The sequence below is a fragment of the Actinia tenebrosa genome, unplaced genomic scaffold (assembly GCF_029948245.1).
Source record: "Actinia tenebrosa isolate PJP-AT-01 unplaced genomic scaffold, QUT_ActTen_1.0 PGA_scaffold2__45_contigs__length_23673736, whole genome shotgun sequence".
Lineage (NCBI taxonomy): Eukaryota > Metazoa > Cnidaria > Anthozoa > Actiniaria > Actiniidae > Actinia > Actinia tenebrosa.
In genome coordinates this window covers 8,524,442-8,552,439 of record NW_028292579.1, presented here as the reverse complement: position 1 = coordinate 8,552,439, position 27,998 = coordinate 8,524,442, and the positions used below count along the sequence as shown (strand labels likewise).

The 27,998-nt window shown below is 37.5% G+C and overlaps 1 protein-coding gene across 2 annotated transcripts; it reads left to right on the top strand.

The window, feature by feature from the left end:
* Positions 1-188: 188 nt before the first annotated feature.
* LOC116288434 (protein mono-ADP-ribosyltransferase PARP14-like) lies at positions 189-27,102 on the top strand. Of its 2 annotated transcripts, XM_089033818.1 has the most exons (23): positions 189-299; positions 1,997-2,100; positions 2,317-2,470; positions 2,613-2,695; positions 5,432-5,585; positions 5,738-5,841; positions 6,353-6,506; positions 7,122-7,204; positions 8,919-9,072; positions 9,160-9,242; positions 10,007-10,160; positions 11,460-11,542; positions 12,046-12,199; positions 12,920-13,210; positions 13,955-14,197; positions 15,034-15,267; positions 15,391-17,681; positions 17,904-18,125; positions 19,638-20,633; positions 23,180-23,417; positions 23,935-24,228; positions 24,551-24,874; positions 25,465-27,102. In XM_089033818.1, the coding sequence occupies exons 3-23, from the start codon at positions 2,374-2,376 to the stop codon at positions 25,749-25,751; spliced, it is 6,723 nt and encodes a 2,240-aa protein (XP_088889944.1). In that variant the 5' UTR covers positions 189-299; positions 1,997-2,100; positions 2,317-2,373; the 3' UTR covers positions 25,752-27,102. The 2 variants fall into 2 exon arrangements, with proteins under 2 accessions (XP_088889944.1, XP_088889945.1); XM_089033819.1 differs by lacking the exons at positions 2,613-2,695; positions 5,432-5,585.
* The last annotated feature ends 896 nt before the right edge of the window (positions 27,103-27,998 follow it).

Sequence of the window (27,998 nt, the reverse complement as noted above, 5' to 3'; positions counted from 1 at the left end):
TTCCATATTCCTTTCCTAAGATTTCATGTTGCTTTTACTATTCGTAGGATATTGTTTGAGTTAGGAGCGCCGCTTCCGGGCGACACTGTCTTTGACTCAAAGGATAATAAATATGATAAAGTCGCATGGGAGCGATTAAAGAATGAGTTTAAGCTTACCAACCCTGATTTTCGCAACAAAGAGGGTGCCGCCCATGGTTTAGTAACGAAGTAACGAAGAATCTGGTGGAGGAGATATTGATAACATTGATGTCGACGGTGAGCGAGGCGAGGCAAAGATTGAATTTGTGGAGGCTTCAGGTAAAAAAAAGTCTTGTGTCTTTTGTGTTATTTGGCGTTTCGTTAGAAAGGCGCGTTTGGTTTTTTAACCACTCGAATGCTTAAGACTGGACCCTGCATTTTAAAGATATAATATTAAAGTATATATGTATAATAGATATATACACTCGATTGCAGAAACGTTGTAGTATACATTTATACATATATCTAATTTATTCAGTATATCTAATGATATGCAAAACGGAAAAATTGCTCCATTTATTGTTTATTTCATTCAATGACTGTCAAAATATTTTTTTCTTGTCTATTAGATCGTACAGATTATAAATCAGTTGGTTTTAAGCGTTGAAAATGGTTATTTTGCATTATGCATCTCATTAGATATTTGTATAAATGTATAAATGCATACTACAACGTTTCTGCAATCGAGTATATATATATATAGATTATATTATATATTAGATTATATTATTATGAGATTACATTATGAGATTTAGTATAGATATTGATCATAGAGTATAGAGTATAGCTATTGATCTGCTGAATCCAAGTGCAACATGTGATGCATGTAATGTATGTTTCCGCATTTCTTGTCCTCGGTTAATGTCGAAAATAAATTGAATATGATACTTGATAAAGTGCTCTTAAATAAAGCTCAATTGTCAAAAAAATCATGCATGTACGACTCTAGCAATTTATATATATATATTTCTTTTTAATTGTTCGTTCAGTTTAAACGATTTTAGAAAACGGTACGAACGAAAAATGTTTATTCAATAACGTTCGATAGTGAAAGTGAAAGTAAATTGGCTTTCTTGGTGTTGCAAAGCCAAGGATAATAATTTTGGAGCTAAACAGTGCCTGGCAAAACAAAAGCCCTAAATGCAATAAAGCTTTCTCCTACACTGCTTAGAAAGATCCAAATATGAAAATCGATAACGCTATGAAAAATAAAAGCTCATCCATTTGAATAATTTTATTATAGTCATATTCATAAACGCGTCACCCTATAGCGCAGCGTAATCGTGACGTCATAAAAACGAAGACAAAGGCGAAATTCGGACAAACAAACTTACAAGTTTACTTTCAGCAGATAACTTTCACAGCCGATCGCAATTGATCTTAGTTTACATGGGTTATTATTGTGACTTTAAGTAAAAACAATAAAATTGGTTCGTTTAATCCTCGTAGCGGTTAAACAGAATGCAATGTTTGTCCGAATCTTTAAGCTATTTTTAGAATCAGTGCGCTGCGCTATTGCTTGTACTAGTATCAGTTACGTGACTTTTTGGAGTTGACTGAGGGGCAACTAGCGGATATGTTAAGTCAAAACTTGTCAAAATAAGTCCTCAAGCTATTGTCTTTGTCCATTTCTTAACAAATAAAATACATTTACTGTGTTTGCACACGCTAATGCAAACCGAGATGTGGTTGGGAGAATTCGAGAGCAGATCAGTGCAAACACGAGCCGTAGGCGAGTTTATTGATAGCAACCTATCAAAAAAATTCATTTAGAAAAAAAAAGAGTTTACCTTAAATCGTAAAGTACAGTTTCGTATATTCTTTTGATTACCAGGTAATGTATGCAATTTTTTACAACTTCTAAAAAGAAAGGTATATAAATATAGGTAAATAAAGGTAAAGGTAAGTAGGTAAATATATATATCTATAGAAATATTAAACCTATTGACAAAGAACAAAAAAACTACGTTTTTCAGTTACCGAAAAAGTTCTTGACAGAAAACATGAATATAAAGGGTGTCAGCTAACTGTGAAAGAATATCAACCGTCTATAGATGAGGTACATCAAGACGAACCTGAGGTATACTTGTTATTGTGCTTCTACGATTTACCAGTCTCTGTAATCTATAGTGTTTTTACTGTGAACGGCTTCTGTTTTGGTCTTTGGCCTTTGGTCTTGAATTTCGTTGACAACCCTCGCCCTATGGCTTAGACCTTTGTGTACTTAAAGTCCCAGTCTGCACACCTATTGTGTCTTTACTCTGTGCCCTGACTCTTATTATTTGGTTTGTTATAGTGCGCTTCTATCCTGGTCAGTGGTCTTTCCAATAATTGTACAAAGGACGCCCTAGAAATGTACTTTGAGAATGCTCGTCGATCTGGTGGTGGTGACGTCACTGATGTAGAAATGAAAGGGGATAAAGCTGTTGTTACCTTCGCGTCGTCAGATGGTAAATTGGTGTTATTTTTTTGCCATTGATACGATATTTTTTTAGATCATATTTAGAAATACATTATGAAAATAATTACATATCATGTCAGTACTTTTTGTTTTAGCTTGTAAAATGATTTGTGGTAATAATATTTTTTCAGTTGCCAAGCGGGTGCTCACAAGAACACATGAATATCAAGAGTGTCATCTAACTGTGGAAGAATACAAGCCGTCCACAGATGAGGTACTTATGCTAATATATAAAAAAATATAACATGATAGATCATTTATTGTACTCTAAAATTTGTTGAAAATGCGGTTGTTTATCACTTGGCATTACAACTTGAATTCTACTTCTTATATTCAAGCTTCTTTTAAAACCTTTGTGATTCCCATTCCAAACAACTAGTGAAACAAATAGCTAGAGTTCGAGATTCAGTTTGAAGATCCTCTTTTTAAGTGTTTGATCGACGTATATATACATACAAACGAGAATGGAATGGATGGTTCAGACCGAGTTAGTACTCACTAGGAAGCAGTTCCTAAAAGAGTAGAACGCGAAAAAAACGACGTTGAGAAGATATTACCGGTTTCAAATCATGGCTGATGAAAAACCATTCTTCTGAGCATGCATTGCGAGTCTCTAAGTAATATTGCAACCGGTGTACATTTTGTACTGCCAGGCAAAGTAGCTGAATAGCTTGTGACAAGCATATTAAAGAATAAGGGTAAGGAGCAGATGAACAGTTTTATAGAACAGCGTCTAAACACTAATAAACTAAGTACCTGGGAACCATGGTCAAATGTGCTAACGAGAAGCCTGATGATCTGTTTGGAAGACTGTTGATCGTTGCCAACGTCCGTCAAGCAAACTTGAGAGAATTTCTGTCCTTCGAGCTACAATTGTATATTCTCTGGCCCATAGGGACTAAGACCACCAAGAGCGTGCTTCTCCAGATATTGCAAAAGAACGTCACCGTCGAGCCACGGTTTACTTTTCTTTCAACCATGCCAACCGTTCATGTATTAGATGCCATGGCTCTGGTTGCAGATGCTAAGATTTGCTGAGGCGTAAACCTTTGGAGATATGGCAGTAAAGTACTTTGAACTCTCACAGAACAATCTGCTGCTACCGCCAACACTGACAGTCTTAAACAACACACCGCTAAAGTCAGCTATCAAGCATACGTATGAAGAAAAGCACTGTCGGCAAAACAAGATTTACCCTCTCCTGGTGGACACGGAAGGAAGATAGACGATGGTTATCTTTGCCCCATCTTGATAACAAAGCCACTGACTCCGTCGAGTATCTTGACGCTCACCAACTGCAAGTGCTTTGCGGCAAAGTCAAACTGCACGAAGAACTGTTCCTGTAGCAACAATGGCTGCATTGCACTGAGGCGAAGGTATGCATGGCTGATGAGTACTGCTGGAACTCCAATAAGGACTTCCTTTATGAATCAGAGACGATGATCTTTATGAGGTGAAAAACGATGCCTATAGAAATTGACTCTTCCGAGAAACACACTTTGAGTAATGAAAATTATGCGTTTACCTTTGAACTGTTTAAGCGGCAGAAATTTCTGTATTTGGTCTATGTGTAATGACAAACAACAGGGTATTTTCTACACTCTTATGGATAAAATTATTTACCCCTAAGCAAAAGGATAAATTGTCTTTGGATAAGGTTTTGATACAATATGTAAATTTACGAGTTTTGAGTGGACGAAATGGACGTGCAGAAGTAGATTAGACCTGCAGAAGCAATCACGTGGTCACTCACGTAATATCATATTAACACTTTTTGTAGAAGTAATATAGCTATTATTAATTGTTGTAAGGTATTTGTACATTTTGCCCTAAAAAAACAATGGTTAGCTGGTTATAACTACTGGTAGCTTGCAAAAGCATACCCTTAACTCGGAAACGAAATCACAAACCGAAACATAGCTAGTGTTATTCATAAAGGTTTGATATATCAGAATCAGAACTAGACGAACTAGACGATGGGTCCTAGCTAGCTCCATGAATAGTTTTTTGCGTAGCCAGGTGTCATGGAATAACTTAAGTAGATCAAGGGGATCTAATTCATTATTGTTGTCAGGTGTTAAATCACTTAGTAATATCAATCCTTTGCCTATATTTAGAGATCTTTGTCAATAAGTAGTTTGTTAGCTTAGTATTGTTCCTGAAATATTTATATACGCCCTTTAAAAAGAAATGCGGAGAAGAAAGCGTTCAGTAGTTGTGAGCTGTGCAACGAAACACAGCGCGGTAGGTAGGTACGATAGGTACAAGAGAACTGAGAAGAAGACCGTCGTCCAAGGAAGCAACTCACACAGAGTTCCACTAGAAAAGATCGTACTGAAGCAGTTGAGAAGATAATGTTGAGAACGAAAAACCTTTGAAAGAAAACCTCAGCAGAAGGCTTGGGAAAGGTTATTTGGTAAAGATAAAGAAAGAAAGAACTGAGCTAGTACCGCAGAGAGGAATTAAGTCGAGAAGAAGACTGTACTAAACAAGAAAGACAACCGCTTGGGAATGAGAGACTTTACAGAAGCTTTGAAAACCAAAAAGTAAGCATGCTAAAACAAGGAACACTATTCCACCACGTTAGCTTATTTAGGTAGAAAAAAGGAAGAATCATAGTTTAGATATTTCTACAGAATCCAAAGTCAAAACATTAGAAATACAAACTTTACAAGATATTTAATAAGTTGCGTGATCTTAAAAACTTCACATCATTATTATCATATTATCATTTCCAAGTCTATGAATAAGTTACCAATCAAGTGGTATCGAGTTAGCAGTTTATTTAAGTTATCTTATTTATCTAAGAAAATACACGTTATTAATTAGGGTGACACCCAACTGTTCGGTAACACCAGGTCCAGGCTCCCGTAATTATACATAAGTACAGTATGACCGTTGACATTGTGATTATATAAAATGCTGTAAATATTTTTCTATTATTTCACAGTGCGCTTCTGTCCTGGTCAGTGGCCTTTCCAGCAAATGTACCAAGGACGCCCTAGAAATGTACTTTGAGAATGCTCGTCGATCTGGTGGTGGTGACGTCACTGACGTAGAAATGAAAGGGGATGAAGCTGTTGTTACCTTCGTGTCGTCAGATGGTAATAGTATAATGAATTCATTAATGTGCTTTGGAGACCAACTTTATTTCAATGTCAAGTATTTCGTTATTTTTAATATGCTATTTTTTTTAAAAACCGCCATAGTTGTTTTATTTAACATTAATCAAATTAAAATGTTTTTTTTTTTTAAGTTGCCAAGCGGGTACTCGCCAGAATACATGAATATCAAGGGTGTAAACTAACTGTAGAAGAATACAAACCGTCTTCATATGAGATACATCAAGATGAGCCCGAGGTACTCATAATAGTTCTATTTAACAAGTAGACCTCTCGCCCTCATGCTCTAATTTGATTTACTTTAAGCCTACTATTGTGTTTTCTTTTTGCGTTTTGGCTATTAGTGAACTATCACTAACAGACCACTAGAAGCTCAGCCAATTGTAGCACATAATTTGAATTGTGATAGCCGTTAGTAGGTTTATACCGTGTAATATGGTTTAGTAAAATCCAACTAGTGTTCTATCATAGATGCTGCGTTCGGATTAGACGAGCTACTGCTAGGCTATAAGTTATATCCTACTAAGTGGCGGCTTTGAAAACCAATACATTAAATTTACTTTAATTCAAAACTTGTTTGCATCTATATATTTGACAGACTAGTTGGATTTGATTAAAACAATTAGTCCTCTCGCCCTCATGGCCTATGAGTCAATAGCCCGTTTTGGCTCGAGGACTAATGACTAAATGGTCTGTGTACATCAAGAAGTCTTTACGTTGCATTTCTGTTTTTTTTTCTTTTTTCATAGCGTTCGTGTGTGCTAGTGAGCGGCTTTTCAGACAATTGTACGAAAGACGCCCTAGAAATGTACTTTGAGAATGCTCGTCGATCTGGTGGTAGTGACGTCACTGATGTAGAAATGAAAGGGGATAAGGCTGTCGTTACCTTCGCGTCGTCAGATGGTAATTTTATGTTAATCCATATGTTTTGGAGATCAAATATTTATATATATTACATTTCCTACAATGGTGCATTGCGTATGAATCATTATTGTATGGCGGCAAACGGCTTCTTAGCTTATGTTTATCATTTGAAAGGATATCCTGGAATAATTAGCTTGTTAGTTGTTGCCGACGTGCGTGCAGGGGCTGAAGGCCTGCTGTCATAGCGCGTCCTCATACTGGATCCAAGGAAAAATAATACACATAGCGCGTTCTTGCACCGCCTCTAAATCATTACTTAAATAATCAGGCAAGCTATTGTGATATACAGGACATGCATATTCAATCACGGGCCTGATACACGTGCGATGAAATTAGACTAGCTCACTACGCCTAACACTAGTTGTTTTCAGCTGGATAGAAAATATAAACGCTTAAGCGCTTTCTTAACAACCTCAGAGACATGGTCGTTCCGCTTATGATTGCTAGACACAATAAGACCAAGTATTTTGGCACTGTGGAATACTTCTAAATGTTTACCGTTGATTGAAATAGGCTGAAATTGCGCACTGACTTTGCGCATTAAAAGCGTCAGGTTAGTAACCTTTGATAGCAATTTTGACACTGCATTTTCAGTTGCCAAGCGGGTGCTCACAAGAACACATGAATATCAAGGGTGTCAACTAACGGTGGAAGAGTACAAGCCGTCTACAGATGAGGTACATCAAGATGAACACTTGTTGCTATATTATGCAATTTTGTTATAATAGAGAGCAAACATTTAATCCATGAAACAGTACTAAATATAATATATATATATATATATATATATATATATATATATTTAACAAATAGACATCAGTTTTTTATGTGTCTGTCCTCTTATTGACGATAAATTACGTCATCACTTTGTCAACGTAGCATGGATTCACGAGGCGTAGCCGAGCCCACTTAGGAATTTTGTTACATGTACACAACCCACCACTGTCCACCCCAGGGGCTTGTTTCGTTCTTGAAAAATTGTTCAACAAAGTTTTCCATGGCCGACAATTTTAAACTTTGAATTCCTTGTTAATTTTACTTGAAAAACGAAAGATAATTACAGATAATTCAATAATATGTCAAGTTTAGTGAAATTTAACTTGGGTGTCTTTCATTAAATTCCAAATTTCGGAGATTTCCTATCTTTTTCTGGACAAATGAGCACGGCATATAAAGAAAGAGTATAAAACTGCTTACTCTTACTTCTTTTACATGACAATGTTTGGTTATCCATGAAGAATTTAGGTTTTTGTAAGAACCGTATTTTTACCGCAATGAAATTAAGAAAATAATAGATTAGGTAGCATCAGCGAGAGAAAATTGGCTGAAGATCATTAACTAACTAAACTTATGAAAGATATAAAATTATTGAATGAAAGTCTTCTTTTGTTTGCCGATGGGAAACAAAAGTTGCAGTTGGTTGAAAGGAATCGAATTGCTAAAGATTTACGATGCTAAATAAAGGCCGAATATTTGTTGCAATATTTGCTCTCCGGATTGTATTTCATCCAGCATTAAAATCAATTAAGCTTATCTATAGAAATATTAAAAATTGAGAGAAATTCTTTGACTTGTCGATAAAAATTCTTGTCAAAATCAGTACTTCTTTCAGAAAACTTCTTGATCTACCTATATGAATTTTTTTAAAATTGTTGTTGGTCTATAATTTGTCCTAAAACTATTTTTTCTGTGCATTTGAGATCCGCATTTACGAGAAGTTTTTCTTTGACATCAACTGGGTTCCCTGTGTTGTGTACACGGACAGACGGACGGACGTAAGTGACGTCAGCCAAGCCATGAAAAATCAACTCGATGTTTTACCATTTTTTCTTAAGTATGGGAGTTCCGCTAAAATGGAAAGGATTATTTATTGTGGAATGATATAAATCAAAGATCATACTTCTTCATTTGTCTCACGATTGTGGCAGTTTAAGGAGGACAGCGATGTTTCGGCTGCTACTGCTAGTCATCATCAGGCGGTGGTGTAGACTTGAATGTAGTATTCTTATATTCCGTCAGCCTGGAATATAATACTAAATGAATTTTACTAAATATTACAGAATATACTAATTCAGCTAACGCCATGATTTACCCAATTCAAATATATACTAAGAATACTTTTCTTTGTCCATTATATTTAAATGTCATTGAAGCATTGATATGGATATGATATGTAAATCAATAGACAAAGGAAAGTATTCCTAGTAGATTTTAATTGGGTAAAACATTGCGTTAACCGAATTGGTCTATATTGGACTGTCTATATTGTTTTCTATTATTTTTCCACGAGTATTTAATACTAGTGATTTAGTTTATTTGATGGATATATTGTTTGCATTGTTACTTCCTTACATCAATTAAGTTGCATTCCTGTTGTTTGGTTTTCCATAGTGTTCTAGTGTGTTGGTCAGCGGCTTTTTAGATAATTGTACGAAAGACGCCCTAGAAATGTACTTTGAGAATGCTCGTCGATCTGGTGGTGGTGACGTCAATGATGTAGAACTGAAAGGGGATAAAGCTGTCGTTACCTTCGCGTCGTCAGATGGTAATTTTATGTTAATGCATATGTTTTGGAAATCAATTTCGGTACTATACAACATTGTGATTTTTGATTATTTTATGCGTTTTTCAGTTGCCAAGCGTGTGCTCGCGAGAACACATGAATATCAAGGGTGTCAACTAACTGTGGAAGAATACCGGCCGTCCACAGATGAGGTACAATAATCGCTATTATCATATGACCCGTACGGCCCTGCTCACGCGCTCTAATAAAACTATTGGAAAAAGTCACATGATGGGGGCCGGACGGGTTGACGTAAGCGGGCCGGAAAAACCTCGTCCGGCCCTGCTCGAATCCGCGCGCTTTCTTTTTTTTTTATTATTTTTATTTTCGTGAGGGTCATATGATAAAATGCTTATTGACTGAGTTAGGTCGGGCCGTACGGGAAAATATTTGGCTCTCGGTCATTTGTACGGCATCACCTCGAGCCAAATATTTTCCCGTACGGCCCGACCTAACTCAGTCAATAAGTATATAATAGATTATTCTAGTAATTGTATAGCTATCTATTTATAACCCCTTTTGGGTAACCAATGGGAAATAGGACTCCATGATGTTCGCTCCAAGTAAGAAATGATTAGACTCGAAAAATTCCTTTGACAGCCAAAGTGTACACGGCCTACAGTCTCCGCGTCCAATTTTGACAGTCCTCGGACTTTTCCCCGTCCAATCATTTCTTATTTGGACAACGTGGTCAGCATTAATCATAATCATAGCGACACCATTAGGGTAAAACACGTGCCAGTAATTAACTCGCACGGGGCTACGACGCTACGCAGGCTAATAAACTTGTGGCCCAATCATTGCTGAATAAATAGACAAAGATATCTGATTGCTAGCCACTGACAAAGTATGGTAGCTTTATCATTAGTAGCTTAGTGTTATTTATATATGTTTATTGAATTTACTTTTTTCATAGTGTACTTCTATCTTGGTCAGTGGCTTCTCCAATAATTGTACAAAAGACGCCCTAGAAATGTACTTTGAGAACGCTCGTCGATCTGGTGGTGGTGACGTCACTGATGTAGAAATGAAAGGGGATAAAGCTGTTGTTACTTTCGCGTCGTCAGATGGTAATTGTAAGATGAGCTGATTTTGTGTTTTCGAAATCAAATCAACAAAAAACCCACACGGCACACAGAATTGACTGACACATCCGGGAAATTAGAGAATAAACTACTAGATTCCAGTTTCCGAATATCAATTTTACTCTCACGGACATGTGTATTTATAAGGCAAAGTCATAATATTGAAACTTTAAGCACTTCGTGAAGAGAATTGAAAGTTAATGCAAGAAAGGTAACAGGAATATTAAAGAATGACAACCACACCATATAAGCTTACTATTTATTTTGGTGATTCAATTTGCCATCATGCGATTTTTTGCGGCTCAATTTCAGGTTTCGTAGTGTTTATATGTATGGAAATTTATCATTCCTGTACCTCGTTCGGGTCCTGCTGTTCGTCGTGAATAAAATCATTTAGGGTAACAACTGAAATTGGTTGCCCAACCATTGCTTTTAAAATTGCTTCCAAAATCCAGCTGTCTCTTAAGCTGAAAGCAAGTAGCGATTTTCCAGGAGTTTTAACTTAACCTGACAAAGCAAAACGGTCCAAAATGACAACTTTCCAGTGCTTTTTTTGATATAAGAAATCATCCTTCTACCGCCATTTGTGTAGGCCTAGAAACCTGGCCTCTATATTGCTCACTATCCATAATTTAGTCTCCAGATCTCGCTTTAAAACGGACAAATTTGCTCACGAACTCAGCATATATTTTGGTACTGTTCGAGAAGCTGTCCGAGTGGAGACTGGTACCTTATTTGAAGAAAATGCCCGCAAATTTTGCTTTAAGAAATATTTTAAATCTTTTTTTCCAATTTTTTCCAAATTATTTTAATAGTATGAAGATATTACATTGTTTCTTTAAAAAATGCTTCCCCATTCTTCACATAATCTCTTTCATTTGGAAAGTCCAGAGTTGATGGGCAATTCCGTGCGATGAAAAATCAACTTTTAACTTCCAATTGGAATTCATTGGAAAAAAGAGCCACTCTGCGGAAATGCCATTATCATATAACTCCTATTCATTTATTTACTACGATCATTAGTTGTACCACGATTGATTGATTGATTGATTCATCTCTTCTTCTCCCAATCCATCCATTCATTCATTCGTTCGCTCGTTTGTTCTTATGTTTGCTCGTTCGTTCGGTTCGTTCGTTTGTTTGGTTGGTTGGTTTTTTTTTCTTTTTTTTTTTGCTTACTTGCTTGCTTGCTTGCTTGCTTGCTTGCTTGCTTGCTTGCTTGCTTGCTTGCTTGCTTGCTTGTTTGCTTGTTTGATTGCTTATTAAATACGTCTGTTCTTTTAGTTGCAAGGCGTGTGCTCGCCAGATCACATGAATATCAAGGGGGTCAACTAACTGTGGAAGAATACAAGCCTTCTAATGATCAGGTACGTCCATTCGAGAATAATTCACCTTTACGGGCTATATATTGTTTTACATTGTGTTACGGCCACCAAAAAGTTCGGACATTGTTCTCGAATTTCCGCACAAATGTACTGACTCTAAATGAACTATTTACTTGGTTAATGTTTAGTTAGTTCTCTAAATACAAGTAAATGACAATTTTTCTGGCTTGAAACAAAAAAACAAACAACAAACAAACAAACAAAAAAACAAAAAAACAAACAAAAAACCAAACAAAACAAAACAAAAACAAAACAAAAAAAGAAAAAAGAAAAAAAACGGAAATAGACTACGATTCAGTGTTAACCAGGCCACGCGGACAGGTTCAGCTTAAAAAAATCGACGACGATAAGAGCGACCTTTTCATACAACCTTAACAATCCCTCACCCTTACTCATATATATTTTTGAAATCAAATTGCATATAAAGCGGTTGTTTTTTTCAAAAAGAGGATTATACTCAATTTTTTAAAAATTTCTTGTGTTAGCGTGCTTCTTTGTTAGTCAGCGGTATTACCAGTACAATTACAGAGGGGAAAATACGAAGGTACTTTGAGAATGCCCGTCAGTCTGGTGGCGGTAAGGTGACAGACATCCAGCGTCATGGAAGTCAAGCAATTGTTACGTTTGCGTCTCCTTTTGGTAAGAAGATACGCCATTTTTAAAAAGCTTCTGAAAATGTAATATTAATATATCTTAAATATTAAACTCTTTAAAGATTGATTTAGTAGCACCAGGAAAGGTAACGAGCAGCGTACATACCTCAAGTAAAATAATTGGGTTGGGTAGAGTATATGCTGTTGCTCCTCCACTGATATTATGAACTTACTACTCTTCCAAGTAGACAGAGGCAGATTATCACTTTCGTAGCTTCTGTTATGTTAACCGCAAGTGCATTTGTGCAACCATGCGTAACGATTAGTTTAAAACGGGCAGAATCGGTGAAGCCAAAGGTCGCACTCGTAGGTGATACAAATACCATGGGAACCTTTACAGCTATAGCGCTCTCGAAAAGCAAGATATAATACACAGCAATGCCTTGCCTTGCTTAAGTTTTATTTTTCCTAGATATTGCACTACAGATACAGGGGTTTTTATATTACAGTTTGCGCAAATTAGATATTGAACCGTGCAATAATTACCAGGAGGGGGCCTAAATAAAGAGCATAATATAGCGAAAAACTTAGGTAATGCATCCCCTTCCAAAACAAAAGTTTACTTAGGTCTCATCCCCCCATCCAGATCTGTTAGAAATAATGCTACCCTCCCTCCCCCCCCCCCCCCCCCCCCCCCACTTCCTCCACCTGCGCGCTCTCTACCTTGCTCGTCAATCAATAAAAAGTAGCTTTACTCTTTTTATAGTCGCCACGAAAGTACTGGAGATTGAAAACCATTATGTTGATGGATGTCAGCTGACCGTATCAAGGTCACTTCAACCACAGAAGCCCACTTCTCTACAGGATAACCTGGTATCCGAACAACCGATAAAGCGGTCTACGGTCGTCAGAGTTTCAGGAATTTTAGGAAAAACAACCAAAGAGTCATTGTGTGACTTATTTGAAAACGAACGGCGATCAGCGGGAGGAGAGATAGAGAATATTAAGCTGAACAAAGAAGAAGGCTTTGCTGAAATCACTTTCTGTAATCCTGAAGGTATATTTATCTGACATACACTGCATTGTCTGCCGCATGCAGTGCTGGTCAACTTTGCTATAGCTTGCGAAACGGTGTATTTTTCAGAACAGAAAGCTTTTTGTTTTAACTCGTGGGACAAGGTCATGGTGATTTGACTGCTAGCAAAGCCAGCCTTGCATCAAACGTGCAATTGATCATATTGTGGACCATGTCATAACGCTCTGAGCAATTAGTGGATTTAGCGCTATATAAATAAATATTATATATATATTATATTATATAACCCGACTAGATAAATTTTGCCAAGGCATTACAAGAGACTGATGTATTGAAAGCTTCCAAAATATTGTCCGATCAAGTAGTTTCAGTACCAGCTGTCAATCAAACTTATTGTAGCACGTGATGTTACCCAAGTGATCGATGGAAGCTGGAGCTAGCTTATCAAATGACGCTTTTACGATCTTTTTTTTTTTTGCTAGCCAGGAACAGAGGTATCTCGTTTTCCTATATTTGAAATTTCGCTATTCGGTATTTAGAAGTTAGCGGTTTAATTTGCTTTTTCACTTTCCCTGAGACTCGATCACAATCGTAAAACAGACTGTCCAGTGTTCAAGGGTCTTTTCATGGACAAATTAGCTTCGATAGCTGACTCAGGCGGCACTAAACACCGGTTTAATGCTAAATGTATACTTTTTTCCTAACATAAAATAATAGACTTTAAGAAGGCAATCGTATCGGTAACAAAGTCTATTGTCTTTTTAGTTGCAGAACGAGTGTCACAGAAGAAAACCCTAGAATTTTATGAAGCGAGATTTACTATGACGCTGAAAGAAATCTGTGAAGAAACTCCAAAAGATCCAAAAAGACTTCACGTGATCAATATAGACACTGAGATATCTGCGGAGAGGTTAACATTGTTCATGGAGGTGATCAGCGGAGAGGAAGTAGAAGACGTGGTTTTTGGAAGTTATTCAAATGCATTGGTTACCTTTAAAAATCCACCAGGTGAACGACGCCAAACAATGCTATTGATACTATTGATATATTACCTGTTAACCGAGTGGCAGGTTTCGTACCGCATCGTGTTTATGGACAGTGTTTTTCCGTTGGCTTATGGCCAAAGCGCGAAGCGTCACAGAACTCCCCACTCGGTTAACAACGTATTCATTAGAGAATTTTAGATTGACTTTTTTTTTGCCCCGCAAACGGCAAACGTGAGGACGTTTTCATCGTTTTCCTGTATTTTACTTTACCTTTTACAAAGCTTCTCACCAAGCGCAAATATTCTTTTGTTTTTCTACTACTTGGACTTTTTTGCGATTCTTTTTTAGTAATTTAAAATAATTTTTTACTGGTCAACTGACGTTTCACGTTTGCCGTGAACGTAAATCTAAAACTCTCTATTATATGGCAAAGCACTGCGAGGAAGCAGAGCTAGAAAAATTAAGTAACGTCACACAAGAACTGCATTGGAAGAGCTTCCTACAATGGTGCGCCTAGGGAATTAGAAACTTGCCCTTCTCGGCCAAACATACTCTACAGCAAATTGTGCTTGGCTAACGAAAGAGCTCTAAAAAGTGTACTTTTCGTTTAACATTTTTCCCAAAATCATATTAAAGCTACAAAAAAATCTCTTCTTATTTTATTATTTTCATTATGGTTAGAAACCAAACTGCCCAGTAAAAGAGTTGTAAAATTTTCCGGTCACCTCGCGGCGCAAATTGCGCCACTGAGCAGATAAAAGATGGTTTAGAATATTATTTCTAAATGCACCCGATTTATATTTCATAGGGTCATGATATAAAGGCTATCACATATTTATAGACTAAATATTTTTATAGACTTCAAGAAATCACAAGAAAAGTGTAGCACAAGAGCCCTTGAAGGCAGACACCTAGAGATCGAACAGGTTGACATATGTAACTGTATCGAAGTGACAGGACTCGCTCCAAACACAACCAGAGACATCCTGTTCTATTACTTCGAAAGTCCACGAAATGGAGGCGGTGAAGTGAAAAAGGTAGAAATGGATGAAGATGGCACAAGAGCTTTGGTGTTCTTCGAAGATCTATCAGGTTTGATTGCCGATGTTATTAATAAAGCATAATCCATTTTATTGCGTTGTATTTTAGCTTTTAGAATGCATGTCATATGTATCGTGCATATAGAACAAAGGAGGCCTTATTGTATTGTTTCAGTTGTCAATAATATGGTCACAAAGCAAGATCTTGTAATCAATGGAACGAAGCTGAAGGTGGTTCCTTACTATGTCTTTCTTGGTGAGACCTCAGCCAGCCCTGGAGTTGGGAAAGCGGAAAGAATTGTCAAAGCCAGTCCACAGACGATGGAATTTATTAACAAATTCCTCAAACAAGAATTCGAACAGCTTCTGCAGGAACACCAAATAAAGTACACGTGGCAGGAAGGTTCAGGAGAGATTGTTCTTAGTTGTGTTGAGCCCAAGATGGACAAGAAGACATGGGAGAATTCCTGTGAAGCTGTTGTAGCCTTCATCAACCAGATTGTGACACAAACTATCCCCGTGTCAGAAGAAGAAGTCTGGAAAGAATTGTGTAAGGAAGCGAAGAAAAAGTGTGTCGTTTTTGAAGACCGAGTAAATATCATGTGCTTGGAAAAAAAACGCTCATTCACGTTGACAGGCAAGAAAACTGAGGTGTCTTTATTGACCGAACAATTGAAAGATCTAAGCTCTGAAATTGAGAAGCAAATTATTTACGAAAAAAGCAAAATTAGCAAGAAAATTTCTCTCAACGTTGCACAAATGGAGTTGTTTAAGTTCATTGGGTTTGTAGAAGATCTGCAAGAGAGATTTAAAGACCTTGAAGTGACGATGGTAGAAAACGATGGATCCATTAACTTCAGGGGACCAGATGCCATGGTGAAGGAAGGAAACATTACCGTCTGGAAAACACTGTCCAAAGTGAAAGAAGTGGAAATGGAACTACCTGTATCTATTGTTGAAGTTCTCAGATCTGAACTAGGAAAGGACTTTATTTTTCAAAGTTTTAAAAATAATGCCATCAATGCAGTTGTCACTTTTGATAAACAACTCTTGTTGACAGCGGTTGATCGAGAAAATGCGAAAAGAGCTGAAATCTTCATTAAAGAAGTGACAACAGAAGAAAGCATTCCTCTCGACGAACACCTAAAACGATTAGTTGAGTCCGAGAAATGGAAAGAATTCAAATGTGAAATGCAGCAGTCCAAGCTACTAAAGATTACAGAAGAACCAGTAGTAAGCACATTGTGGATAGCTGGCATGACGGAAGATGTTAGTTGTGCCAAAGAAAAAATTATGTCATATTTCAAAGAAAATGTACAACTACACGAAGTGATTAATATAGAAACTGGTCGCATAAAGTTTATATTCAAATACCAAGGTCCCGCCATCAAAGATATCGAAGAATCCCTAAAGAGCCAGTCAGTGAAAGTATCTAAGAAAAGTGAAAACGAGATCTTAGTTTCTGGCACCAAAGAAGGAATCCAGCTGGCTTTTCCAAAAATTGAAATGATCATCAGTGACATCAAAGATCGCACAGTCGATTTGGACAAGCAGCCAGGAATGAAGAAACCTTTTATTGGGGATATGGGCCTGGCTTTGTTGTCTGCCATTGAGAACAAACATAAATGTATCATTGAACGTTGCACTCCATCGCAAAGTTCACAACCAACTTCATTTGGAGCTGTCGATGAAGCCAAGAGCCTATCCAGAATGATTTGCAGTTACGTCACGCCTGAAGGGGAAAAAATATTACTGTACAAGGGAGATATAACGGAACACAGAGTCGATGTAATGGTCAATGCAGCCAATGAGAAGCTAGAGCATGATAGTGGAGTCGCGAAGAGGATTGCAGATAGGGGTGGCCAAGAAATTCTAGATGAATGCAATGCATATATAAAACAATTTGGTGATCTTTCATCGGGCGAAGTTTTGGTTACTAGAGCGGGCAGCCTCCCTTGTCAACGAATCAATCACGTGGCTAGTCCAAAGTGGACTTCCTCAGTACGCCTTAAAAAGACAAGAGGAACCAAAGAGGGGTATGAAGTTCTTATGCTGGCTCAGGCTGTGAACAACGCATTACACAAGGCAGAAGGGTATAACAGTATTGCATTTCCCGCAATAAGCGCAGGTGCATCTGGATTTCCTGAAAACATTTGTGCAGAAACACTAATACAAAGTGCACTCGAATACTTTAAAGAAACCCCATCATCAACTCTAAATGAAGTTCACTTTGTTCACATGAAAGATTCTGTTATCAAGGCTTTCCACGACCAAATGAAAATATCATTTGATAAAGAGCCGTCTTTTACTGATACTACAACGCCAGCAAAGGAAAATACTACAAAAGCAATAAAAAGACGAGGGAGATCATCTAAAACTAGTGCAGTTTTAGTCTCAAAGGTTGCCAAAACGACAGTGGCGCCGATTCAAGTCATGATCGTTGTTGGTGATCTTGCAAAGGAAGATGTAAGTCAAAAGTTAAACTGTCCTTGCGCATTTGTCTTTGGCGCAAAGCTTTAGGACGTGAACAAAAATCCAAAAATCCAGGGGAAAAAAACAACCCTTTTTTAATTTTCTTAATTTAAATTTCGATGTCGCCAACATCTAGGACTTCAAAAAAGTTATTTCCTAATAATCTACTGTCAGCAGATAATATTACCTATCTTCCGATCTTTCGTTTGCTTACAGGTGGAAGCCTTAGTTAACACTGTATCACAGGATCTCGATCTGAGCAAAAATCCATGCGCTAAAGCTCTTAGCGATGCTGCAGGCCCTGGATTAGACCAAGAATGCAAAGGCAAAGGACAATTGTCAATTGGACGAATGGTCGTTACTGATGGACACAACCTTCGTTGCAAAAATGTCTTTCATGTGGCAGCTGGAAATTGGGAAAAAGGAAAAGGAGAAGCGGTATGTAGCTCAGCATTTAACCTAAATTATTAAATAGTAGAAAGGAAATTAGGGCTAACCTTTGCTATTGTCTACTCTGGTTTCTATTATTTCCATAGAATCAAATGCTAATGGTTAGGTAATTCAAATCCTTAATTAATTTCATTTATTCTGAAATGCTTGTCAAATCACGCAATGGTCGCTTCATAAAAGTATCTTGATTGTGAGGCTAAAATAGATGACTTGCTCTAAGAGGTCACGTCATCAAATCGGCCATTGTGGCTGGCATTCTACAGGTTTTAGCTGTGCGAAAATGAAAAAAAAAAAAAAATGGCGGATTAGGGAAGTTGTTTTTGCGACGAAAGGTAAAGTTAGCGCACTAAATTACGATAAAAATCCCTTTTTCTTACAAGAAATATATTCTTCTTAGATATCTAATATAAAGTAGATTTCTAAAATACTTCTCATATGAAATTAAATTTTCAGTTAATAAAAGGCACAAAAGATTGCATATCTTTTTCGAATGCAATTAAATAATGTGGCTGTTTGTATAGGAAATCGCACGATCTCGAGTACAATTTGGAAATTAATAGAGACGAGTAATGTTTTGAAAGTTCTTGTAATTGCACGAGCCTTTAGGCGAGTGCAATTAAAGAACTTTCAAAACATTACGAGTGTCTATTAATTCCAAATTGTACGAGAAGATCGTGCGATTTTTTGTTTATAGTTCACTCAACAAAATTTCAGTAAAAAATGCGAAGCGATGCCGTTCATCTTTATCTATTTGGCGGCCGATTTTCAGTCCATCGCGCAACTGAAATGCATAAAAAAGATTAGTTCTTACGGCTTTAAAATTTTATTTATGTTTTTTAAGTACAAAATGATAGAAAATAATTGTTTTGACATTATTTTGGCCATGTTGCCATAGCGACTTAATTCGGTACTCCAACGGAGTACAATTAACGCTATAATTGTACTCCTCTCGACCAATCAGAGTCGAGTAATTTTGTTGAGTGTACTATAAGGAAATTAATAGACACGAGTAATATTTTGAAAGTTCTTGTATTTGTACGAGCCTTTAGGCGAGTGCAATTAAAGAACTTTCAAAGCATTACGAGTCAACATTATCAGTAAAAAATGCGAAGCGACGCTGTTCATCTTTGTCTATTTGGCGGCCGATTTTCAGTCCATCGCGCAACTGAAATGCATAAAAAAGATTAGTTCTTACGTCTTTAAAATTTTATTCATATGCTTTTTAAGTACAAAATGATAGAAAATAATTGTTTTGACATTGTTTTGGCCGTGAAGAAGAAGAAGAAGAAAAGTAAAAAATTAAGAAATATCATGATGAAATCTAAGCATGATTTCGCTCAGTGATAAGAGGTTCACACTTGAGTGAAGATCAACAAAAAACTAAAGGCCGGAATAAACTTTAAAAGTTTTTTTTTTATTTCTTGGGTCGCTCATGCAAGTGATAGTCGAACGTACTGGTGATCTACAAGTTAAGACTTTTAATAATTGTGTTGATTTTAGGTTCTACGTTCGTTGATCCAATCCTGTTTGAAAGAAGCAGACAAGAGAAAGTTTTCCAGCATCGCATTTCCCGCCATTGGAACTGGAAAGGCTGGCTTTCCTACAGACGTTGTTGCCAGGGCTTTCTTTGAAGAAGCTGAATCCTTTAAGATTAAAAACCCCAATAGCACTGTCATTGAAGTTCATTTGGTTATTTTTCCTAAAGATAAACCCACCGTGAAAGCCTTCCAAGATGAGGAAAAAAAGAACTTAGCTAAGAAAAGCCTTGGCAAAAGAGAGGGCCAAAACGTCGGTGAGAGGTTTCAAAACCCTCAAAAAGGCGTCTCGCACTTTGGCTCAGTTCGTTTGGAAGTCGCATCTGGAGATATCACACAACAAACGACTGATGCAATAGCAATAGCAGCAAACAAAAATCTTAAAGTGTCAATTTCCGGAATAGTCGGAAAAAATATTGCCGAAAAGGGAGGTACTTCTATTCAAGAGGAATGTAACCAGCTGGGGCCACAAAACGCGGGATCCGTTGTCAACACTTCAGCTGGTTCTCTTCCGACTAAAACCATTTTCCACCTTGTATTCGATAATCAGCAGGACCTTTCGTCTACAGAATTAATAAACGCTATGTTCAAATGCTTCAAGGAGGCTGATTCAATGGGAATTACTTCTATTGCTGTTCCTGCGATAGGAACAGGAATGGGAAAGATGAGCCCCAAAGATGCAGCTAAAGCTATTTTGTCCGCTGTAATAAATATTTCACAGGAAAATCCAACTTCATTAAATCATATACGTATTGTCGTCTTTAAGAGTGACATGATAGAAGCTTTTTACAAAGCCACTGAGGAAGCAAAGGCACCTGCGTCAATTTGGCAATCTTTTAAAGAGATTCTTGGATTTGGCGAGGTGAAAGATGCAAGTGCTCTTTTACACCAGCCATATACAACTAAAGATGATAGAAGTGGAATTTCCACACCAGCTATGAATGAAAAAATGTGGCTCCAGGTTAGTAGCCAGTTTTTTATTATAAACCTTAAGCTGAGTGGCAGGCATCGAGGACGGCGAAACGAAGAATTGAGGATGATTAGCGATCAGGTTATTTCGATTCCAAGTATGCCGAGTCGTCCTTGGCTTTGCCGTTCATTATAGTACATTGCAAAAGCAACGTCCTAGACGTTGACCTGCTCACTTTATGTTCCCATGTCGTTGTCCTAGATGGTTGTCGATGCTTAAGGTTGCTCAGATATAGGAAAATATTTGGTTTAATGTGACTGCCTGCTACAATTTTTCGAATTGAAATTTGATGTTGATTCCAAATCTGGAAAGAAAAATAGGGTGTCCCGGGCTTGTTTTCGAGATAATCAGCATTTAATGGAATCCTACGCGCGAGCTTTTGGAGCAAAAATTGCACCACCTGAAGTGATTATTTAAAAAAATCATAAGATAATAGTTATTTGCAGGCTCCATGATTGCACGAATGAAGGCTAGTCAATCATTATACAATAATTCGTGGATATTTTCGACAAAAAGACAAAGAGATATATTGATTTGTCATATTTTGTAGTTTCGGTGCTCTTAAAAAATCTCATAAAGCCGAAGTAAAATCCCTACAAATTCTATTTTTTCATGTGCTAGAAAAATTAACTTTTTCTAAAATGTTGATATAATGTATACGTAACCAAGATTTTTTGGAGTTTTTCCGAATAAGCTATCGATAGAGAGTACCGTCCAATTGAGGGTTTTGCCCTGTTGAAGCTCAAACGAATATGGTTCTTCAATAAACTCTTATACGCTTTTCAGGCGGTTTTGAGCAACGTCGAACACGACACGGAATAATAATAATAATAATAATAATAATAATAAGGATAGGATAAGGATAGATAAGGATAAGGATAAGGATAAGGATAAGGATAAGGATAGGATAAGGATAAGGATAGGATAGGATAGGATAGGATAGGATAAGGATAAGGATAAGGATAGTAAGGCTGATACGGATAACCGGATAGGATGGATAGATAGGTCCGGATCAGGACTTCGGATACGGTCGCTCGGCTCGGCTCCGATCCGGCTCGCTACGGCTCACGGCTCCGCTCGGCTCGGCATCGGCTCCTAAGCTCCGGATAAGGCTTCCTCCTGCTGCTGATGATGCTATGCATAGATATATATATATATGTAAGGAATTCGCTCACGAAATCTCGGACACTCCCTCCCCACCTACCCCCCTCCCCCACCATACCCCACTAATTGGTTACGGCCTATAAATAGTTACGTCAGTAACTTAGAATCATTACTTATCTAGTTCTAGCTTAGCTTCTTTCATTGATAAAAGTTTAGTTCTTCTCACGAAGGAGGCGAAAGAGTCTGAATTTCTAATGTCAATAGGCAAACAGTTGAAGTCTGTGGAAGCACTGTCCGGGAAAGTTCCTTTTATAAGGGGGTGGTAAGATTGACACTGCTGCTTGTCCTCAGGTTGCGTGTTGGGTTCGATCTTTCTATACTTGCATAGCTTGGACAGTGTGGATCATATAGTGCCTTGAACGTGGCCTTGAGCAGGTGGAACCTTCGGCGTTGCATGACGGGTAACCATCCAATTTTGAGGCAATCATCGGTAGTGGCGTATCTTCCTAGCACGAAGCAGTTGCATTTTGCATTCGTTGAAGACGTTGTATTAGGTATTGTTGCAAAGGTTCAAACACAATGTCATTATATTCCAGTTTGGAGAGGGCAAGTGATTCCACTAGGTGCTTTCGTAAGTTACAGTCAGTAACGTTTCGTATTTTCTTCAGTGTATGTAGTCTAGAAAAACATGATGATATAACAGATTTGACATGGTTGTTCCATTGTAAGTATTGGTCGATCTCTACACCGAGCAACTTTTTGTTGGCAACAGTCTTGAGTTTCTTTCCTGATAACACGCGAACGTTATTCAAAAGTAGTCCAGTCACCTTAAGCGGAGTTCTTAATCTTAGAATTAACAAATATCCCCTGAATAAATTGGTTTAATCGTGGTCTGTTTTCTGAGCGCCATAGCTCTTTCCAATTTTAAAAAACAACTTCCTGCTATGACCACTACGTTATTTTTTTTTCCTTTAACTTTTTTGTCGAAGTCCGTTTGCCCTTAAACTAAAGATGATGTTTTTGTTTCCCTCTGGAATGGCTTTCTTTGCCGAAGGTGCTACATACGTGGTCAATTTAGTGTTTTTGTCAGGAAAGGGATAACTATTAAAAATATTATGGCATTTATTAATAGTATGCTACGGCGCTGTCTCTCACCACTGCGTAGCCCAGGGTCGTAAGTTTATTAAAAACAAAAGTAACAATATTGCTTGCTTGCTTGCTTGTTGTTGTTGTTGTTGTCGTTGTTGTTGTTGTTCGATTCCGGACTAGTTTGAGCCACATATTTGAGTTGAGTTTGTTTGAAGTGTGGTTTCGTCTCCAGGTATTCCGTATTTTCTCCATCTATAATATTCAACGGGTGGGTGGAGTGCCGTGTATTGTTTAAGGGATTCAAGTTGGCCTGGTGGTTGAAAAAAATGAATGCTCTTTCTTAGGTATTTGCTTCCAGTGACCAGGACTTGAACGAAGCAGAATCTAATCTCATAGCCCTAGTGAAAGAAAAATCGAGAAAGAAAGAGATCCATCATGAAGCGATTGGCACACTTTCAGAGAGCCAAAATCAACGGATTATGCAGTTTCAGACAACGCATAATACTACAATCCAAATAGACAAGAAAATCAACCGCATTGTTGTTCGGGGCGATTCTGAAGACGTAGTCATTGCTACTATAGGTGAGTATGCGGCTCCTAATCGTAGTAGCTCATAACTTCACACTATAACACCTTAAAGTGCGAAATCAAAACATTAAAGAATGGGGATGGGGATGGGATGATGATAATGTTATATACTGCCATAATAATAGTAATAATAGTAATAGTAATAATGATGATGATGATGATGATGATGATGATGATGATGATGATGATGATGAGCTGCCCGTGGATAAACAACAGGGAGAAGAAAAATGAAGAGAAAACTGCGCCATTTTGAAAGGTAGATGAGCCTTTGCATCGAAGCGAGATGAACGGTAAGCCTGCTATGATAGAGACCTTTACTAACACCTTGGACAATTATTCGCATGTCTCTATCATTGCAAGCTCACCGTTCGTCTCACTTCGATGCAAAGGCACGGCTACCTTTCAAGATGGCGCAGGGAACTGTGAAGGGGACTATTGCCATGGGATGGAAAATAAAGAAGATAAATTGCCTATAAAATATGGTTTGACCTACCTTCGTTTATTTTTACAGATATCACTAAAATATTGAATGAAAAATCTAAAGAAGAAGATGGTCGTAAATTTGCTGAGCTGTTGTCCTTGAATGTACAGTGGGCTTACGTGTATGACGGTGAAGCAATTCCCTACAACATCGAAACTAATGCCGCAATAGAACAAGCGCATGAATGTAAGGAGCCATTTTTTATCGTGAATCTGGCTGACGAAGATGGCATATCTAGTTACAAGATTAATTTCAGAGAAATGACAGAAACTAATCTGGAAACCAATGAAACTATTCAAGTAGAGAGAAAAGTGAAAATAGCAGGTAAGTTGAATCTTTTATTTTGAGAGCTAGACATTCATCTCAGTTCTAAAAGAATGACCATAATACTAGAAACTGTGTGCTTCTTAATCCGCTCCGTACCGCTCTTCTCTCATTTTTCTTGGCTCTAGGTGCATATGTTTTTGTTCTACTAATACTTTTAAGACTGCAAGTGAGTTTGACCGCGTGAAAATCCATCTTAAAGTTGAAAGCAAAAGGACGATTCTGATTCCACCGATTTATAGATCTCGTCTCTGGTTGACTGATGTCTCTGATTGTGTTTATTTTTTCTCATGCATTATACTATATGTTTTATCTTGTAAAGGGATTCGGGTCCCGTGTAACTGGGATCCGCAACCATCAGATAGTGATGGTAAAGAACTAGTCGTTCATTTGGTTCTTCTGGACAAAAATTCGCAAGAGTACGATGACGTCAAGAAGGCCGTAGAAAAGGCTCGGTCACCGGCCAATATCATTAAGATTGAGCGAGTACAAAACCCTTCTCGCTACAGGGCATACATGGTGAAGAAACAGGAACTGGATGACAAAAATGGCAGTAACGAAAAAAAGCTGTTCCATGGGACTGCTCCTGAAACATGTAAGCTAATCAACCTCAAGGGGTTTAATAGGAGCTACTGTGGGAAAAACGGTAAGAGTTTATGACCTATTTAATATTATCATCATTGTCTTAAAGTATTTTCTTCTTTAATTTACTATTTCTACGTAGTTATTATGAAACACGAGCTAACTTTAGATAGATAGCAGAAACAATTCAATGTTCAGCTAAATTATATAAGATATGATATTGCCGCTTTAAATGTATATATGGCACTCTAAAATCTAATACCTTTATCATATGACCCGTACGGCCCTGCTCGCGCGCTCTAATAAAACCATTGGAAAAAGTCACGTGATGGGGGCCGGACGGGTTGACGTAAGCGGGCCGGAAAAACCCGTCCGGCCCTGTTCGAATCCGCGCGCTTTCTTTTTCTTAATTATTTTTATTTTCGTGAGGGTCATATGATAAAATGCTTATTGACTGAGTTAGGTCGGGCCGTACGGGAAAATATTTGGCTCTCGGTCATTTGTACGGCATCACCTCGAGCCAAATATTTTCCCGTACGGCCCGACCTAACTCAGTCAATAAGTACATATTATTTCTGTTTACCGATTATGTTAATCATATTGTTTGTTATAAAATAATACATGTCTTCAAAAGCTTCCATTTCGTTTTTGCAGCAACCTATTTTGGAAAAGGCGTTTACTTTGCTCGAGATGCTTCATACTCGATGAGTACTAAATATTCTCCCCCAGATTCAGCAGGAAACCGCTACATATATCTGGTCAACGTACTGGCAGGGGAGTATACACAGGGAAGTCCGACTTTTATTTCACCACCGCCAAAGGACCCTAACATTCCTACAATAACCTATGATAGTGTGGTGGATGACGTTTCAAACCCATCAATGTACGTTGTTTTCCATGACGACCAAAACTATCCAGAGTACTTGATAACGTTTCAGTGAATTATCTTTGAGCTGAAAGAAATAGTTCAACTTGTATAATATTATTTTGGAAGTGCCACCTCCCAACGCGTAGCTTAGAGTTGTTTGCTGTTTCTCGCTTGTGCTTCTCCTCTGAGTTGTTTTCTCCAGGTTCTCAGGTTTTTCCTGAGATCTACCAGGATCCATCATTTGGGTTGACAAACCTGTTAGGCACTAAGCCGTCCACCCAGGAGTGATAAAGGCATTAAATTAGACTCATTAAAGCATATTATATAATTACATAGTTACATCTATATTTGCTACTAGTTAGTGCATTATGTATAGACCCAGGTACTCCCATATACAGGGCTCGAAATGTAGCCTGCCTTAGTAAAGGAGCATGCTAAAACAAAGGAAGTCATTCCAGTAAATTTTGCATGCCATTTTATTATTCATTTGGCAGTGTATCGTTATTTTCACCTGCCAAACCTGAAATTTGGCTTGTCTTTGATCATTGGCAGACCACTATTTCGAGCACTGCATATATAGCCTACGCTAGGATTTGTTACTAGTTAGTGCATGATGTATAGACCCAGGTACTCCCATATATAGCCTACACTAGGATGTGTTACTAGTTAGTGCATGATGTATAGACCCAGGTACTCCCATATATAGCCTACACTAGGATGTGTTACTAGTTAGTGCATGATGCATAGACCCAGGTACTCCCATATATGGCCTACACTAGGATGTGTTACTAGTTAGTGCATGATGTATAGACCCAGGTACTCCCATATATAGCCTAGACTAGGATGTGTTACTAGTTAGTGCATGATATATAGACCCAGGTACTCCCATATATAGCCATCAGACACGGCTTGGTTTCACTGTGCGTAGTTTCGTAGTTTCCAAATTGTTTTTTTCAATTTAGGGTTTTGTCCAATTAAATATGCAAAAAAATCGATTTGTAAACTGACACCCAGCTATTTTTCCATAAATGCTTCCTTTATTTATCCTAGATTCGTTATGTGTAGTTTGTAAAAGCTTAACAGTGCTTCAGTGTCGCCCTTATGCTTGCGTCATTCAATGCGAACTACATTTAACCCACAGGCATCACGAGCGTAAATTTTGCTTTTGAAAAAATAAAATAAAATAAGATAAGATAAAGAAATTTTGAAAGCTTGATTATAAAAGGCTAAGGATTTTAAATAAGGTTATAAAGTTTAAACGTTTTATACTGTAGCAGTCATTAGAATGAGCACATTTCATAGAAGCATGTCTTCGCAAGTCACCCCCTTATTATTTTTCTATAATCAAACAAATTTTTTAGCGTATTATGTCAAGTTTGAAATTGTTTTAAAAGTTAAATTTAAAAAACTTATACGTTTGTTAATTATGTTGTGTTTTGCCGTTTCTTTGCAATTTCGAGCATCAATCTTTTGAAAATTTATAGATAGACTCTAAGTGCCTGCAAGTTTTTTTTGGGGGGGGAGGGGTAGGGAGGGAAAAGGGGTGTCTTGTTGTGTGCGTGGTTTTCTTTCTCTGGTTTTTCCTTTTATCAAATTCCGCTGTTATAACTCATCATCATTTTCAATAATGTATTCGAAACATGGCAAGTGTGGCATGGCAAGGCAATGCATGATCTATATATGCTGTTATTTATTAAATAGAACTGAAAAGCAGAAATAAAAAACAACTTGGCAATTAAACTATATATTGTGATTCACCAAGAGAGTGTACACTAAACTTTGCTAGGTTTCGTTTTCAGGCACAGCCAGTTGCTTTCTTTAATGGCGGCAGAAAATGCAGTCGGCGTCACGACAACGCGGAAGTTTGCATTCGCAACGTTTTGCACACTGACACTACATCTGCTTCCATAAAATATTCTATGAGGTTTAAGGAAACAAGGAAGAAAAAATATTGATTAGCATTAGTAGAGTAGCAAACTAATTTGTTCAATCAACTTCTACTTGGAACAAATCAATTATAGACCACTTTAACATGGACGTAATATATATATATATAATATATATATATATGTATGTATATGTATGTATGTATTTTTCATTTTTTGTAGACCACGTGTCATTCTCTTGAGCATCATTTGTTTGGTTGGATGCAAATGAAACAAAGAATCCTATTCTATAAGAAATGACACGTGGTCTGTCCAAGCTAAAAGAAGATTGTTTGAAAAGGTCTTTCTTGAATACCGCAGTGTACCTTCTGCATCAGAAAATTCGCAATTGAGTCACTGATATGGGTTATTATAATGGCAGCTTTCCCGGAATT